This window comes from Silurus meridionalis, chromosome 5 (assembly GCF_014805685.1).
Source record: "Silurus meridionalis isolate SWU-2019-XX chromosome 5, ASM1480568v1, whole genome shotgun sequence".
Taxonomy (NCBI): Eukaryota; Metazoa; Chordata; class Actinopteri; order Siluriformes; family Siluridae; genus Silurus; species Silurus meridionalis.
Window position 1 is genome coordinate 22,736,307 of NC_060888.1, and position 19,496 is coordinate 22,755,802.

General features: G+C 36.4%; 1 protein-coding gene across 2 annotated transcripts in view; it reads right to left on the minus strand.

The window, feature by feature from the left end:
• Window positions 1-19,496, minus strand: part of celsr1b (cadherin EGF LAG seven-pass G-type receptor 1b) — a 43,632-nt gene that overhangs the window by 19,627 nt on the left and 4,509 nt on the right. For both annotated transcript variants that reach the window (XM_046850078.1, XM_046850076.1), the window contains exons 2-6: window positions 12,466-13,104; window positions 10,234-10,456; window positions 8,548-8,663; window positions 7,189-7,277; window positions 989-1,146 (exon numbers count right to left, since the gene is read on the minus strand). In XM_046850078.1, coding sequence (XP_046706034.1) covers window positions 989-1,146; window positions 7,189-7,277; window positions 8,548-8,663; window positions 10,234-10,456; window positions 12,466-13,104 — 1,225 coding nt within the window. The remainder of the gene's footprint in view (window positions 1-988; window positions 1,147-7,188; window positions 7,278-8,547; window positions 8,664-10,233; window positions 10,457-12,465; window positions 13,105-19,496) is intronic.

A 19,496-nucleotide genomic window follows, 5' to 3' on the forward strand; every position in this document is an offset into this window, starting at 1 on the left:
AAGCCTCAAGATTTCAAATAGATGTTTGACATATATTATGGATACAATATGAAAAAATCAAGTAGTGTTTGGGCTTAGTCTTGTTAGGCACATGGAAATATATCAAAACAGCGTTCCCAGTAGGAAATTGGCATTGGCAGAAGCAGTCATTTAAAAAATAAAGCACCCTGCTGAGCACAAAATAAAATGAAAATAATGAAATGATTATTCAATATATTATATGATCAATGGCTGGTACCGGTCTGCAGTCTGGTGGTTGGGGACCACAAATTTTTAAAACTTGGATTTTTGTAACAACAAAAGATATAAATTAACACTTCAGCTAAAAAAACATTGAACTCCTCATTTTTACACATAATGTAGAATACTTGTGCAGTTAATACATATTTATTCTTTTTATTCAAATACCTGTAAATTAGCACAAGATTTTTACAGATCAGAGAATTTTATCAGTGTCCCACATACAGCATTATAAGCTTTCCTAAGCTTAAAATTGCTGGGTGGCTCCTTATTAAGAGTACATAACCTTCCACTTATAACTGCATTTCAAAGCTATTACATCACCTGAAGCGTTTCAGTGCTGTGGTCTCTAAGTTAAACAGAGATTAAATTAATCAACAGTGCCAGATGAGCTACAAATGTGTTTGCATTGTAAAGCCTATAAGACAGGTTTGGCATAAGAACAAAACAAAAGACTTGAAGAGAATAGAGGCAAGACAGAGGGAGACACGAGAGTGAAAGCAAAGTATGGGAACGTGCTTTAATCTCTTATAATGATGAGCTATTCAACACCTGTATGTGGTTAACATGCTTTACATAGCTCTAATTTCTTTGTTATTCTGTTATTGAGTATTTATACCTGTCTGTGTATAAGGTTAGTAAGTTTCTGCATTGCATATGGTTCCTTTTGCACATTTAACAACAAATGACCTACTGGATCTCTGAGCAGCTTTAAAGACAACATACAAATCTATTGTTTCAGACTTACTTCTTCTGGCCTGTCTGGGTGCCCTGGGCTGCACAAGAGTAGTTCCCGATCTGACCACCAAAACGCACGGCCATGGCCACGTCGCAATCATCCACAGCAACCACAGCGACTTTCTCCTCTGAAGGACCATGAGGGAGTCCAGTACGTCCAATGTTAGGCTAAAAAAAGAGTAAATGTTTGTGTGACTCAAAGAAACTGCTGAGTAGACGGAGAACTGCTTTACAAAGCAGACTTTAAAATGCCAGGGACATATCGTTTTCCCGTGTCAGATTGTATCATGAAATTTGCTATGATATTTTTTGTCATATTGTACTGATCGGTACCATAAGGAGATCTTGTTTTAAAAAATTTTATGTTATGAAAGTTGCCTCAACTAAAATGTTCTGATGGTCAACTATTGCATAACAGCATACGTTGTAGCTGCTGTGTAGTTCTAATCGGTCAGACATAGCGTGAGGTTTCCAACAACAACATTTAATTGGATTAAGGCAGTAAAACACTGGCGAAACCAAGATACCAGACAAAACACGTGCCAATCAATGTCAGGCAAATCTCTGCAGAGTTGATTAGTGCAGAAAACTGCATTATAATACAGTAACACTAGCCAGCTTGTGCTTTTTCTGCTCATTTTGCCCTGGCAGTATATAATTTTTATTTAGCATGTCAGCTGATGTGTGAAATGTGCTACTTAGACTGTCAGCAAAATGTTACAGGAAACATTACAGAAATCATGCAACATGCTAAAGTGAGCTAATCCAGAAGAATTTCTAATGGAAACGATGTTTCATTCATAATATAATAATAGCTTACATTAGCAACGTCATATGGATAACTGTCTACAGTCTCCACAAATGCAAACAGACAAAATGTGCTAGCCTTGTGACATTCCACATTTGCGTTGTTGTCTATAGTTCATGACAAGCCTACGTACTTCACAGTTCAAGCTCACAGGCGCCAAACCTCACTCCCAAAACCCCACCTGAGGGCACAGACTCTGTTTTAACAAGTTAAGCTGTTTCTGTCCGGATATGAATTTGCAGATGATTTTTACCCTTTGCAGCAAAAGAAGAAAGTTTTGAAAGAAGTTTGCAGTTTTTAGCATCAGCATTAATCAGACCATTCCATCACACTATAACAATGTTCTTTAATGTAAATTGGTAAATCTAAATGAAGCTATCTTTCCCAGCTTTGACCTGCATCTTACACTATACAATAAGATGGACAAAATCTCTGAACTGTAACTGATCTGCGCCACATAGTTTCTTAAGATTTGCCGAAGGCAAAGGTAATTTCTTAATTGTTATGTCAAATGTCTTAATGCAATGTTCAAATGTGCAATCAAAGCATAGAAAATGTATGTATTTGTTAACATATTTGTATTTTTTAAATGGACACAAGTATTGGGACACCTGACTTTTCTAGCCATATGTTGTTGTCCCCCAAAGGCACCCAGTTGTATTTGATGTCTTTGGATGCTGTAGCATCCATCCGTAGCAGTTGAACTAGGAGACCCAAACCTGTTCCAGCATGACCAAGCCAGCTGCACGAAGATATGTTTTACATGGGTTGGAATGGAAGATCTTGAGTGGTCTCTGTAGAGCTCTGACCTCAACCTTTTTAACCTTATTAAACATCTTTGGGATGAATTGGTCCCAACACTGACTGCACTCAAGGCCTCCTCACCCTACATCATTATTTGCCTTTACTGGCACACTTGTGGCTGTAGGAGCGCAAATTTCCATAAGCACATTCCAAAATGTTATAGAACTTCTTCATATAAAGTGGAGGTTATTATAGAAGCCAATGGTGAGCAAGGAATAGAAAAAAACACATTTCAATATTATGTTTGGGTGTCAACAAAATTTTGGCCCAAATAGTATCTAGTTTAGCATGACGTAAAGTAGCTTTGGCGATCTACATTTTTACATCTATAGTGACTGTTAACATCAGCATTTATTGTGTCTCTTTGCACTGAACATAAATGATCATATTAGCAGTATAAGACTAATGAACTACTTTATATTGAAAAAACTAATAACATAGCTGACTTTAAAGTACTCATGCCACACACACTTACACTTGGCTAATAAAGCATTCATTGAGATGTAATGGTATCAGCTTACCAGTAAAATAACAAGACATCCCCAGTGTGATTGAATTATGATTTTAAACACATTATTTCACACTATATTTAAAAGCACAGTCACAAAACTGCATTCACATGGATTGAGAGACAAAAGGGTCCTTTTTATACATACAAAGCATACTACAAATTTTAAACTGGCATTGCAGAGCTCATAAACAGGCGTAAAGAGCAAGTTTAAGTATCCAACAAAATGTGTGTCAGACCCTTGTGTTTTCCCCATTTAACGATTGTATTTGGTAAATTTAAATAAAACCTTGAATAAGAGTAAGCTACCACTCAGTGCTTTTGATGAACTCTTTTGGTTGTATAACCCACTCCATGTATTGGACGTTGTGAACTAAATCCTCTGCTTTCTGTCTGCCTGCCTGCCAACCATCTACTGACTATATGCAGCCTTAGGGATGTGGTTTCACTATCTCTTTTAGCTGATGAGTGAAACTGAAATTTGATCGTTCAACCCTCAACCTGGTATGCTAAGCCCTCTAAGTGTTTTCACCACATAAGACCTTAACTTTAACCATAATGAGAAACTGATGGTGAATGTCAAATTGTCAGCCTAGGACTGAAAGTCGTTCTGATTCCACACAGGACTTAGTTCAGACATTTCACGTTAGGTATAATAAGAAATTAGGGAAGAAGTCTAATGACAATTTTAAATGACAGCCAGTGGCTCCTTTTTGAGATTCTGTTTTGACAAACCATCAGTCTACCACTTATGCTTTCTGCAAAGTTGACAGTCACAGACACTCATGAATGAGTTCATTCACATGTAGTACAACTGTTTCCGTTGTTAGTATTTTTTAGCGCCTTTTCATTATTTGCACTGTTGCTCTTTGTACACAATCTAATTGGGCTCATTTCTGCAAGATATAAAAGTTGCCTTGAATTAGTAATGCATCGTATATATGTATACATTCCTCAGGCATGATTGGTATGTAGCCTGCAGTTCTTGAAGATAAGAAATGAAACTGGATTATCTCTTGCTCTGGTTCTGGTCTCTTTCAAACAACCAAAAAATGACTTTCAAACTCCAAGCTTCTGGTACATCGCTTAAAATCTGTCAGGACACTGGATTAAAAATTATTGTCAGCATTTTGTTTACAGGAGTTTGTTTTCCTTCAAGAATAAAAAACAGTTGTCCTGAAAGAAGCTTAAAGATTTTACGGAGCTGCTCTCGGTGGATCTATCTGTCCCCAAAGAGCCCGTGCTAAAGATTTTTTATTCCATTTTCAATGCTGCTGAAGGAAAATACAACAAAGCACAGGGCAGGGTAAGCAGCCCAGGTTTATGGGTCCAAAGAAACACGTGATTGAGAGCATTCCTGCAGTCTGATGCATGAACCATGGACAGAGTCCAACTAATCAAAATCCAGACACTCCATCCTGCTAACAACCATCTCTGCAATTTGCGTGTGTGTGTGTGTGTGTGTGTGTGTGTGTTTGTGCGTGTGGTTGTCTGCCTGATATGAATGAATACATGCTCACATAGGAGAGCTGTTTGAATAACATTGAAACTGGAAACAGATGAGACAACAAAATAGCTATTCTTCTTTTTACTCTTTACTCTTAAGACACAAAAAGCTTTCCATAGAGCTCTTTACACTGGACACTCCTATTCTGATCCTATGCCCTTATTTACTGACTTTGCATGTTTTCAGTTCCCCTCTCCTTTATAGTCTTCTCAGATTCTTATATTATAGGTGTTATCTACTTCTCCCTAATAACCACTGTTTCTGAAATTGTGGCTTATATTTAACATTTAGTAAAATAATAAATGTACCACCCAGTGTTCAATGCAGAGCTCTGATTAGTCCTAGTTAAATCAAATTACTGTGTACATGGTGTATGTTAGGTAAAGAAAAAAGATGGTAAGATAAGCATACACAGGCAAACAAATATTTATCATGCAAATGTTTCTCTAGAGAAAATAGTCAATTAAGCACTTACACTAATAGTAAAGTAAGTATTAAGCAAATATAACTACATAAAATACATTAAATACAGCGAAAAGCTGTTACTGTTCCCAAGTAACTTCTGTTTTTTTTTTTAACAGAGCTTGTGGTGAACAGGAGATGATGAATGAATGGAATCCAGTGAGTCAACAATTACACCAGTCTAGTTTAGTAAGTTGATTTTAGTAAAGTTTAAAATGATCCTTACAAGCAACCCTACATGTTCAAAACTAAATCTAAATGTTACCATGTGCTCCTAAATATATATCACAGCAAATAGCTTTTTCTCAACTCTACTTATATTACAATACCAGCTGCTTTATGTAAGTTTGACAAAAAAAAAGTTTGGCCATCTGGTGCTCTAAGAGAGTTCAATAACTTTATTGTAGCTTAGATTAACTGAACACGGGGTCGCTTTTGTCTTGCTTTGCATGTCTGATAGAGAAGACTTCCATTCAGACCAGAGATAATGGGTCTTCATTTGCTGTTACTTGTAGGCAAGTGCCTTTTAGACAAAGCAAGAATTATTTGTCATATTTGTTTCTGTGTACTGTATATAGTTGATAGGCTAAGTTTTTTTTTTGTCTTAATAAATAGATAAAACCAAATGGCCCTGAGGAGAAACTATGTGTTTGCAATTTAATTATTCAATTATGTAATTTCTTATATAAATATATATATATATATATAAATAACAATGTGCCTCCACTTTATGTTAGGAAAAACAAGCCGCTAGAAAGAAAGAAAGAAAGAAAGAAAGAAAGAAAGAAAGAAAGAAAGAAAGAAAGAAAGAAAGGAAGAAAGGAAGGAAGGAAGGAAGGAAGAAAGAAAGCTGGATCTTATTAGATTCTGCAATAAAAGAAATAATAGGCTATTTATCTAACAGCTGTCACCTAAAAAAATCACAGCATGATCCTGAGGATTAAGCTTACTTCCATAATTGCAGGATTGTATGGTGTGTTGATGGCTGTCCTTCCTGTTGTTAATTTAAATATGCTCTAATGACTAAAAAATAAATTATTTGTGTCTTATCATGAAATAAAGGTTTTAATCAATCTGGGTAAATTAGTTATGTTTATTATAGATCAATGCCATAAATGTGACAGTTCTAGTATATCTTGCTGATCTAAAGCAGTCGTTCCCTGAGTAAGTCTTTTCTTGGATTTCTATTTATTTCATTCAAAACCTCATCATTCTTTTCCTTAAACAAACATCTATAAAAATGTAATTTAAATAAAATGTGAATTTTTTAAAATGTGTATTGTATTATTTACCTAAACAGAGTTCTGTGTTTTCTTTTTCTCCGAACTATTTAAATGTTTTACTTTTCGTAAATGCATTTCTACAAATCATTGGGATCTCCCCACAACCTTAGGTGAGTTCACACACACACACACACACACACACACACACACACACACACACACACACACACACACACACACATACAAACACAGAAAGAAAACTGCTCCAGGCATGGATTTGATACTACAAGATGAGTCAAGGTGCAGCAAAGAACAATGAAATATTTCATTTGCTGCACCCTTACGTTCCTTATTAAATATTGATTACTATTAAATATTAAATTTTATAAGAAACTGGTTCAGTTGAAAAACATGATGTAGTTAGTAGTGCAAACAGTGTATATCTGCTCCCATCAGCAAGTTATAAAAAATAAATAATAATAATAATAAAAAATGTATATATATATATATATATATATATATATATATATATATATATATATATATATATATATATATATAAATAAGAAAATGTGCTTAAACCAACTGAGAAAACAAAAAAACAACAACAAAAAAAACCCCAAAAAACTAAGAAAACTTCAAAACCTACAAAATAAACAGACATTCCAACATAAACATTAAACACACTGTGGCACATAGCTAACAATTTCTGACAGTTTATTAACATTATTTACAAAAATGATAGAAATGAAATAAAAATCTAATAATCCTGAATAATTAAAATTTGATGCAAGATCCTTGTTTTCAAATTTTCTTAAAAAAAAATGATATGTAGTAATATAAATATAAATACATTTGTAAAAATATAAAAGGAATATTTGTAAGAGAATTTCTATACCTTGTTGTAGTAATGAAGCCACACCGTGTGCCACTGTCCATCACTTACTCCAGCCGGTATGAACGGTGCCACTGTGGTCTTACTCTGTCCTGCAGGCAGGAAGCAAGACAGAAAATACAGCATAAAGAAATAAAAAACATGCTGAAACCTTAAATGTGTTTTATACATGAAACTATTATTATTGGATTAAACCCTATGCCAATATGAATACATTCATTGATGTGTATTATGTAACACCACTAAAACTGTCTGTAACAGAATGCTATCCTGATGGTTACTACTGTAAATATATTAATTACAGAGAAGTCTGTAAAGTTGCTGAAGATACAGTGTAAGCCAATCCAACAAAATAAAGTCCACACACAGAGCCCTTCCAGTTCAGCAGAGGAAATAAGTAAATCATTATAGCGGACATAATGAAAATCTTGGACCCCCCCAAAAAAAAAACAACATAACTAATGTTCTCATGTCCTTTGCAGACACAGTGAATTGTTTATTACTCTTATTTCATTATGTTAAGCAATGGTTGTAGAGAAGGGACTTGACCTTCGACTTGTGCTGGGTTTATCATTTGCCAAAATTAATTTGTTATTGAAATTCCTTCATTCCTAGACTGTGGGATGATGTTGTTTGAGGAAATGCCTTTCAAAGCGTTTGCTGTCTACTACTGTCCACAGACGACCTCTTTAGTCTCTGACATACATGGAATTCACCTTCTCACACTCAAGGACAGTAGGGCGACACATTCTGCTGATCTTTATTATTTGGAAATAAGTCGAAATGTTAAAAAGGCATAGTAAAGATCTGTAGGCATGTTAACTATTTGCCACCCAGGAGGGCTGGAGAGAATGGGTTAGAAAAACAAAGGGGACAGGTAGATAGAGGATGTCTGTTTCTGTGCTCTTTGGCCAGCTGCTTCCTTTGGCAGAAAGCCTCCACACACACTTACGTGAGCAAAAAAACAGAGAAAGTCAAATCCCTCACACTCTGTCCAGCTGTTTGCACTAACAGCTTTTGATTTTAATTTAATGAACGTTTCGATACTATTTACAAATCACTTCACTAATGCATTTTTTTTATTTTGTGTTATAACATTTTATGTTATTGTATAATCTGCATCATATAATATGTAAGAATGCATTTTCTCATGATAACATGTTTATGTTAACATTTTAAAACAAAGGACAGAACACAAGTGTTTTTCATTCACAAACTATAACTAGATCGCATCTTTCATTATTGATTTGTTCCTGAATTAATTTGTTTTACAACAATACACAACCATATACACACATCCACACACAGAGAGAGACACACACACACACACACACACACACACACTATATCATATAAACTTACCAGCAGAGAATGTGAGTTGAATTTGCTCATCCACAATCTCCACAGCGATAAAGTCATGCCTTTCGTTAAACCTTCCATTATAGAGTAACAGTGCATTTCTCTCTCTAGTGGCAATCCTGTAAAACAAAAACATTCAATGTATGGACGATACAATCAGGATTTAAACAGCAAATATATACCACGATTCATACAAATCATATTAGACTGTCAGCGTAACATGAGTATATAATTTACCTTTTTATTATATATGCTTTATTTTCCAGGATGTAAAATGTGGACAGGGAAATTGAGAGTGAAAATGGAAAAGGAAGTAAGAGAACGATCAAATAAATGTGATAAACAATGTGTGAACAAAGCGTGTGCTAATTGTGTCTGCTGACGAGTTAACTGATGGAAAACTCACTGGGGGGAAAGCCGACCTGCAGGTGTTTGCCAACTTGTGGCAGCTTTGCAGGTCACACGGGAGGCGGATAGAAAGAGGTGTCAGATAGCACCTGGCACAAGGGCACACTCAGAGGAAGCAGGAACAAAGATCCGCACTACACACTACATCCTGTTTGCACATTAGCCACAGAGATCTGATTGGAATGAATTTTAATGTTTATATTTATTTTATATCTCAGGAACCCTGCAGCAGCAAACCAGCACAGGATCCATAACCACTACTTGATGCTTTTTAAATCATTCTACTGTGTAAAGTTTATTAGCTCATATGGATTTCTGTACTCATGCAGTAAATTGGCTTCATTTTATAATGTGTTTTTTGTTTAAGCTTGAATGGATTATATTTTACTTTAGTATATTACCACAATTAGTTGTAAGAATGAATGCTACGTTTCCTTCTATCCTAGACTGGGATACGTCACTCACTTTTATACTAAGTGATTATTTTCATTTGAGCTTGTTTTGCTGACACATCCATGTAAAACATAAAAAAGATCACCAGGTGTAAATAAATAAATGCAGTGAAATACTTTATTGATTGATGACTTTAAATGCTTTCTCTTAAAAAGCAAAGGAAGCACAAGTGCTCTTTAAGTGCACTTTCAGTGAATGTGTGTTTCTATATCTGCTACATGTATAATAAGTTTACTATCCTGCTATAAGACCAAGCAACAATGGTTTTATAATATCAGGATCATTTTTTAAACCAAAATAACTGTAACAAAATTGGTTCAGTTTCAAGATAGCAGTATGAGAAAAGAAAATGGACCAGTAGTATTTTTACTATTAACTTTCTTTCGGCTTCTCCCGTTAGGGGTCGCCACAGCGGATCATCCGCATGTTTGATTTGGCACATGTTTTTACGCTGGATGCCCTTCCTAACACAACCCTCCCCATTTATCCGGGCTTGGGACCGGCACTAGGAGCGGCTGGGGATGGTTCCCTGACCGGGGATCGAACCCGGGCCGCAGCGGTGAGAGCGCCGCATCCTAATCACTACCAGGGGACCTAGTACTATCTTTACTATTATACCTCCAAATTCAATATAATCCTTTTAATTGTTTTATTTGACTCATTCACTAAGACAAGTTAATGATAGGGATTCAAATTATTTAGCAATCCTATATCATGACTAGCCTTCGCTGAACAGGACCAACTGCTAAAAAATTATTTGTTACAAGAAATGACCCAAGAATATGGATGGACAACTCGCTGCCCAATGTTGAAGGCAGAGGTACTCACATGAAGGACAATGTGAAGTGAAACCTCTGCTTAAGGCCCCTAAAGGTGACGAATGCATTCCCAGGAAAGCTGCGTGTGCTCATCTGACAGTAGGGCTTTTCAAACTCTCCTTCAGGACACTGGCACATAAACCCCCCGACCAGCAAGTCCACACAGTGGCCTCCGTTCTTACACACATCCGACATGCAGCGGCCCGATCGAGCGCTCACTTCACAGTTCTCACCTGAAAAAGAGATATACTAAGTAAAATAAGTGAGATGACAGGACATGACTTCTGAGCTAAAGCCAAAAAAGATACACACAACAAAGTATCACATTTCCACATAAATTATGATGAGATTGCCAAACACTTGCAACGGATATAATAAATCAGCTTGGACGACATCTTTGCATTGGCATTAGTTCATACAAGCCCCCGCAAATTAAAGAATTAAAAACAATCAAGCCAGATCTAAATAAAATCAAAAGATCTCTTTAACAAGCTTTATACACAAGTTCACATTGAACCCATGCCATGTTTTTCTTCCCTCCCTCAAACCACACAACACACTCAACACTGCATCCACTGACCCAAGCTAACCTCGGCTCTTAATCAAACACAAACGGCCTGTAGCCCAAAGGCAGAGTGATAATAGGAGAAGCATGGTGGTCTGGAGGACACCAGTCAGGCTGCAAAACCACCTAGTGGAAGTTGAGATCTCTGAACAAGTGATGACAGTTCACTAATGGGGGATGATGACATCATTTGCAGTTTTTTGTTCTCTTATGAATGAATGAGTTTCTTTGGGAATTCTTGGGTTTGTAAATGCTATGTGAATGCAATGTGTGTGGACTGAGATAATGGTACAGCAAAGAAAATCCAGGTGCAAGCTCCAATAGAGATAATTTTTTTTATATATTCTACATTCTAATAATCAAAGGTTGGAACAAACATTTGTGCCCCTTTTTCTACCCATTTGGTCACCTGCTAACTAGGAATGATTTAGGACTAACAGCCTCAAGATGTGTGAAATCAGCCACTATACTCTTGAATTGTCGCGCATACTGTGGGTGAGTAATATGTTTTGATGATCTGTCTTCTTCCACATATATGAGCTCACAGGTACCAACAATTGGTTAGTGTCACTTATGATCAACAGAGGAGTGTATACTATTTTTTAGACCCGAAGTGTATGGCCAATTTGTTTTTTCTTGGCATCACCATATTATGATTTACATTGGTTAACTGTTTTGAAGTAAATATTAGAGACAATAATAAGACATTAAATACATTAACAAGAAGCTTTAAGCTCCACTAAATCTTGATAGAGTTTTGCCATTTATTTTTAAAGGTATAAGCAAGAGTGTGTATCAGTTAAATTGTAACTATTTGGTTCCTGTACATAGTTATCAGATGTCATAGCTACAGCTTACAGGCATATTGATCTTAAACCTGAGTAATCTGCATCAGTATGCAAGCAGATATTTTAGTTCAATGAAATCCAATGGAATGCCAGTGGAACGACATCCAATGAAATTGAGGGATCTATTTCAGCATGCTTATCCTGTGATCCTGTATTACACATACAAGCTCAGTTCACTTCACTCACTATTGTGCACCTGCCACTGCAGGTTGACAAGATTTGGGCCCTGAGCAAATATGTATTAAGATGCACAAGTCAAGTTCCATGGATGTAATGACCCAAATGCCTGCTACATAATCCCTCATTTCAGAGGAATTACAGGGATATATTACATGGTAATGAGAGAAACGCACTGCAGGAACTACAGAAGCCACTGTCAACACCTCAGAATATGACCACAGGCTATAAGAGGAACACGGACTCACTGTTCTGTAGCATTGACAAGAAATCTGAATCCATGGAGAAAATAGCTGTCAGTGTCGGTGAAAGATCCAAAGAGGAATCTCCACTATTCATGTTAAAGATATGCCAAAGAATTCTCTATAAACATTTCAGCTAATAGGAAAGGTCCTAGTGGGTCACGTTTCGACTTTATTAGACTTAATGAGGCTCTGACAGTGAGAGGAACTCAGAAGGTGACAATCTGTTGAAAAATCATCGCCACTCACTGTTAGCAAATAATAATCCTCTAATCCGTTGTTGCTACAAGACAAACTGGTTTATCCAACAACATACAGAACGCATAATGAGCAAAAACATGAAACTGATCAGTATCCGAAGAGCTCTCTAGTTAAAATGGTCTAGGGTTAGAAAAAAACAGAGCACTTACCTGTAAAATCCTCAGGGCACTCGCAGGTGTATCCGCCTTCACGGCTACGGCACCTCCCGTTGTTTTTGCAGGGTGCTGAATAGCATAGGTCGATCTCTGTCTCACAATAATCGCCAGTAAATCCATCTGGACAGCGACAGCGCAGGCCATTAACGGGGTGGATAGGCCTGAAGAGGACTGTGCTAGAGGCCACAAAGGGAGCTGAACTGTCAAACTTTAGCACTGACACACACTTCATGTAATTCTGACAGGGCTCACGCAGGCAGATGTTGTCATCAAAGGGGAGGACTTGTTGTGAAGAAATAAGTGTTAGCAATGTGCGGTTTAGGTACAGCTGCTCCTGGAGCTCCTCTGTGGGGTAGAAGCGGCCAGGAGTGCCACCAGGCAGCAGGGCTGAGAAAGTAACATTGAGAACGCTCGTATCCACGTCCGTGTCGTTCTGTACATTGAAAACAAATACGCCATCGCGGCTGGTGGACAGCACAGTGGCTATGCTCTCAGTGAATAGACTAAGCAGGGGAGAGAGAAAGCGCTCCTGGGACATGTTCTCCAGTCGCACTGTGATACTATTTGTCAACATGTTGTCTGTGATGATGGCAACACGGAGTGTGCAAAGAGCTGAGACATGATGGAGACCATCTGAGGACAAGAAAAGAATCACACAATTCTAAGATGTACAGAAAACATATATAAAAGACTATATACAGTAAAGAAACATAAAATTACCATTATCATTATACTGTATATACATGGTTTTATTTAGCTTTAGCAAGTTTAAGTGCTAAAAGTACCCCTTACCTCATAAATTATTTTATTGCTGACTAAATCGTTTGACTTATTATTACAGGTCTGGGTTAAATTTGTTGATACCATGCTAATTTCACACTTTTAAGACAGCAAATTTTCACTGAATATGAGCCCAATTCGTTTAGTGGCTTTGAATAAAAAGGCACTCATGTGGGCCTGTGACATCTGCAACCTAATTTATAAAAAACCTAGTAACTATACAAGAATTCAAACAACTTACAATCATACTGAACTGAATGATGTATAAGACTATTAAGGCATTAAGACTATTAAGGAATATTGAGGAATATAATGTTCACTGAAATAACTGACATGGTTAAAGGCCAGTAAAAAAAAAACCTGTAAGCTTTTGGTTTAATATCTATCAGATTTTTAATTCATAACATAAAATATAGCAGATATGATGTAAATGAACTTTATATCATCAGCAGTAAAGCAGGTTTTAAAACTGCTGCAAAAACCCAATGAAAAATAAAACAGAAAACAGCAAATACTCAAGTAGCACTTCAGCATGTCCATTAAACCACAAGAGCGTAAAAGCCCTGTGTTACATCTACTAACAGCACCACAACATTGTGCTCTATTGTGTGCCAGTTGTTAATGTATTGTTCAGATCTGGTGTATTCTTTCATCCCTCTGGTTTGTCCCCCATGTAAAGGGCTCTGCTGCTCATTCGAACTAAGTGAGTTATAATTGCAAGACAATAAGGAGAATTTCCACTTGATCACGCTGTCCTCTTATATATTTTCAGCTCAGACAGCTGCATAGGAAGAGACAAATCAAGCATTTTTTTTATTATTTTTTTAAGCTTACAAGCACTGTACACACAGACAAAAACATAAGTATATTAAGTATATTACTTTAACGTATATAACATACATGTATAACCTATTTTTTTATTATTATTAGAGTATTACAATAACATAAACATAGAAATGTTCTTTCCACATTTTTAGGCCCACTCAACTACTTAAAATGTTTATATTTTAAATTCATTTACAAGAAAAGCAAAAGGTCCACACATTGGTGTAGCATGTAGCAGTGCAGGGTTCCTGGTTCAAACCTGAGCTTGGTTGACCTTATTTTGGAATTGTGCATGTTTTCTAAACATCCATTGAGATTCCTTGGTTTTACTTTTGTCAAGAGTGGTATGTGGCTATGCTAAATTACCCCTGAGAGTGCAGATTCAAGCAATTCAAGTGAACTGAGATGATTTTGTCCTTAGATAAACACTTTCAAGAGACATAAAACTTTGTGGTCTCTGCAGCTTAATAGCACCATCAGCAAAACATGGATTTCAGTTTCAGAGCATTAAAGTAAGTCCCAATTTGTTTGCACTGTATTTGGGTTTTTTTTTATTTGTGCAGAGTGAGTTTTTCTAGCTTACTACCACTGCCTCCATCAACTTGCCAATAACATGAAAATGAATGGGACACAAACATATTTTATTGACATGAGCAGAATTATCTTGGGGTCAGATATCAGCTAATTGCAAAGAGATAAGTCAAAACGATCCCATATAATAGACAAGATAAAATAATTTATAATCACATTTCATAATAGGATGCCTCAGAATAAATTATCTCTTCCTTTAGAGTGATGTACAGTTTTATGAGGACTTGACAGTTCTTATAGAGATGTTCCAGGATAAGTACTATGCTGACAATCTCTGTAAATTCCTCTCCTATTCTTTCCAGTAAGCAGTAAAACAGAGGCTATACACACATATTAAATGCAAGTGTGGTCCTGGCACTCCTCCAGTTAGGAAGCTGTTCTATCAGATGCTGGGTATTCCATTTATTTGTCAGTCACTAATGTCAAAACAACTACACACAGCTTTAAATCTAATATAATTCCCAAACCATCATGCCTTCGTGTGTAAAAGTCAATTTTTAAACCAGTGTTGGTCAGGGTTTAAGCAGAATTCATCATCTGTCTCTTTATCACATTTACCTTCATCAGTATACCCATAATTATAATTGATGGGGTAGAACTGCTAGCTAAACACAGTGCAAAAAAAAACACTTTGCAAATGAATAGTTTTTATATATCCAAGTTTAAATCAAGATTAAATTAAAGAAAACATAACAAACAGTTGAAACGCACACTTTTCCCGTAAAGTTTTAAAAATATTCCCATTTAAATGATTCTCCATAATGTGTATGTGAATATTCAAAGATTTTGTTATCTGCCAGTTTTACGTTTTGACCATAGCATGCTTTAAGTTAGTGATTTACTCTACTTTATGCCCGTTTGCAGTCATCAGACAATTTCCGCATCATGTTTCTAAATAATGCCCAGAAATTTGGTTTGTCTGAAACATTGAGTTGAATAAAATCAGAAACCTGCACATGACAAAAGAGTCCAACAGAAGGAATGTAATTACAACATACCTACTTGTGCTGATTATACAGAGTTTAGGGACAAAAGGATATGAGGCAAGTACTCTACAAAGAACGAAGAGAAATATGAAGAAAGACTGACTGTGATCAAGCACAAAAGAAAGTGTCAATCTATCACAAGTTCTAAAGTCTGAAGATAAAAGAGGTAATTTCTGTTTGTTGCTACCTAATGTGAAGTTTGGTTTGTATCTTTCCATAAAAGTATTCTACATGAAACAAGATTCCCTACTACAGTTATTTACCTGGGATTATCTTTGAAATGCCTGCTTATTATTCTGTGAAAATCTGCCTAGATTTTACAGTTAATAAAAGAAAAAACATTTTGTCTATTTTCATCATTTTTCTTTTCTCTACACATCAGGCATAACTTTATGGCCACCAATCACGCATAACGTTTTGACCACCTGCCTAATATTGTGTTGGAGTGTATTGTGGTCCCCCTTTTGCTGCAGTTTGAGCTACAGTAGCTCATCTGTTGGATCGGACCGCAGCCTTCGCTCACCACGTGCATCAATGAGCCGCCCATGATCCTGTTATTGTTCCCTCCTTGGACAACTTTTGATAGATACTGACCACTGCAGACCAGGACACACCACAAGAGCTGCAGTTTTGGAGATGCTATGACCCAGTTGTCTTGCCATCACAATTTTGCCTTTGTCAAACTCAAATAGCTTTCTGTACCATAAATATTTGTCTTATTTCTGCATTCCTTCATGAGGAAGCAGGAAAAATATCTTTGAAAAAGTAACTTTAAAATGATCAGCAAGATTGTCAAAAGTCTATGTTCTGAATTTGCAACAATTCACTTATTATGCTACCTACCTAGCGTTTCTGTGTTGCTTTAGGTAATCTACTAACAGCATTCTATACTTTAAAACACACTCACACTACCCACTATAAACAAACAGAACAGTACAAAAAATGTGCACAATCTTATCATCCCCAACAAATCATTCTATGTTATGACTGCTGGTAACCCATTTTAAAGAGTTAAATTTCACTATGAAGTGCCAGAAATCTACAAGGAAGAACTTCTGCTGGGAAGTTAACCAAAAAGCCAAGATCACGGCTGCCATTCAAAAAGACAAGTCAGTTAATGCCAACACATGCCCTTCTTTCACGGCATGATTGTCACCGAAGCCTGACCTAAATATGTTTGGTGCAATGCCAGCTGGCTTTCACAATACAATCAGCACAAGTAAGACTGGGGCCAGAGAGTGGACTTAATAGTGCGGGTAGACTAAAAAGTTAAAATTATAAACAAACATAAAATGGAAACTTTGAGGACTGGTGCGGGAAAATGCCAGATAAGCTTCCTTGAGAATTGGCGAATTTTTGGGAAAGCAGATTTTTGCAGTAGAATTATCCAATACAAAAAGTGTCAATAATTTACATAACAAGTGATTCTGATTTTGTCCAAATATTGTTAACTTATTTTGCTAATCTCATACATGTGCTTTGTTTCATTGTGTCCTGAAAGCCTTTAATTCTTTTAATGTGTTTTCTTCACATACAGGCCTTATTCAATTTTCAAAAATATTAAAACTGCACGCTTCTGCTCAGCATGGCTTCTGTGGAATGCAGTAAAGGTGCACTCAGAAAAACTTAATGAACAAAAGTGCTTTCCACAGAATGCACACTCTAAGTGCTTTGTAATGGAGGCTGTGCCTCTCCAGACTGCCCTCGTGAATCAGTTATGGATCTTGTTAACATCAGCAGTGGCAGGCCTGTCTCTTGCACAGCATGCAAGAGAAGCAGCAGCATGCCACAACTTACTGCTTTACGGCAATAAGTAGCACGGTTTATGGGAATTTCTCAGTATATAGAGACTGCTGTAAATCCAATGTTAAAAGATAAGATAATGAGTTGTTGCTAGCAAGTGTGAAATATGAGCAGATACATTTCTATTTATGAGCAGTGACAAAAAAGGAGTATTTTCGAGTCCAGATTTGGCAGATATCTCTGTCTAAAGAATTGTTTCATATAGGTATATTTTGTGTGATGACCCTTACTACACAAATAGGAGCCAGGTCATTTTTCCAAAAGAGTGACTCAAAGTTACTTAAGGAAAAAATTACTTGTTAAAGTGCTTTAAGTTGGGCTGAACATGAGCATAAGGCATAGGTTCCACCCTAACTAACTTTCTATTTAGGCCTTCAATCTACAAATGATGTCTTTCAATGAACCGTTGATTCTGGTTGCAAAGCAAAATACAGTCCCAAGAGAATGCATCTAAGGAATTGAAAACAAGTCGAGAGCCAAATGATTGTCATGAGCCAAAAAGACAGAGCAGTACATAAAAGCCAACTTTCCTTCTTATCCTGAATAGTGCAACACTTTCCTAAAACACCATCACAGTTGATTCGCAATACTAAAACCACTTTACATAAACTTAAGCACATCATAACTTTAATACAAATAACTTATAACATGTAATAATAAATAAATATATATATATATTGCACCTCTTTACTTTTGGCCACCAAAACATACACACCAGTCCAACTGAGAATACACACGTTCAAGGGCATAAGTACAATAGTTTTAATAATTTCTTGTATATACAATGTATAAAAAATCATGTCTTGTTTTTGTGCAATGCTATACATCAGGACCAAAAAAATGTGGTGGAATATGAAGTTTAAACTTTAATAACAGAAAATCTAATAACCTTTGGCCATTGTTCTGGTGCAGTCTAGAATAGAGAATCCTCCATAGTTCTTTTCTGGACTCTTTGTCAAATATTATCCTATAGCAACCATTTGTATTTCATGTGAAAATGAAGGATAGCTATTGAACACAAGAGCACTTTAGCTGCATTAAAAAAGTAAATCTGACAGAACAGGGGGCAATCAACTGCTGCAATCAGGGCCACACTTTACATTTGGATCAACTGTAGACTGGTGTTGCACATAAAATAAAATGTTGTGGAAGTGTCTTTTTATAATTGGACAAAATGTGCCCATTTGAGGATAAATGCTATCTGGTATTGGGAGGATGAGCTCCAGATAATAGTATAATCTCTGAGACAGCAAGTGAGACAGAAACACTCATTTCATTCAACAAACTCCCTTTCTTCAAGTTCTCTACACACAAGCAGCTTTGTCTTCAGAAAATGAAATCTGCATGGGGACAATGGCTGCCCCCTTCCTTGTGTTAAAAACCCCCTCTTGTTCCTATCACGACCCCCTCCTTCTCAAACTTTTTCACAAAAGGGGCCCATGCTCAAGACCCCCAGAATGCCTGAGAGCCTCACAGTACTCAGAGTCTCCATGACAACAACAAATGAGAGCCAAGACTTCTCAGATTCTCCTTCTCAGAACTTCCTCTGAAGTCACAGGAATGGCCATGGTGGATGCTCTGGTTCTTTATGAGTCAGAGAGTATCCGCTTGTTTAACTTAAACCTGTGAGCAATTAGAAGTTAACAAAATATAAAAAGTACCATGAAGCGTAGAGCAAAAGATTTTTTAACTATCTAGTAAAATATTGAGAGGTTCCTCACATGGATTCACTTGGAATTTCGAAACAACTTCTAACAAAATAAAGCAATCCATGCCCAGATAATTCAGTCAGATAGACCACCTTTAGCAGGAAATTAGAATGAAAAACATAAAAACAGATGCATGCCTGGAGACATCAAGCAGCCATGTTTTACATCAGCAACAATTTAAACAGTTGAAACTTGTCTTACTTTAGAGACTGAGCAGATGACTGGAATATATCAAAAGAACCTCAGATAAGGATGAAAAGACTTAAAATGATAAGATTCAAATCATCTCTGAAAGGTCAAAACTTTTACTAGAAATATCAACTTTAGCTAG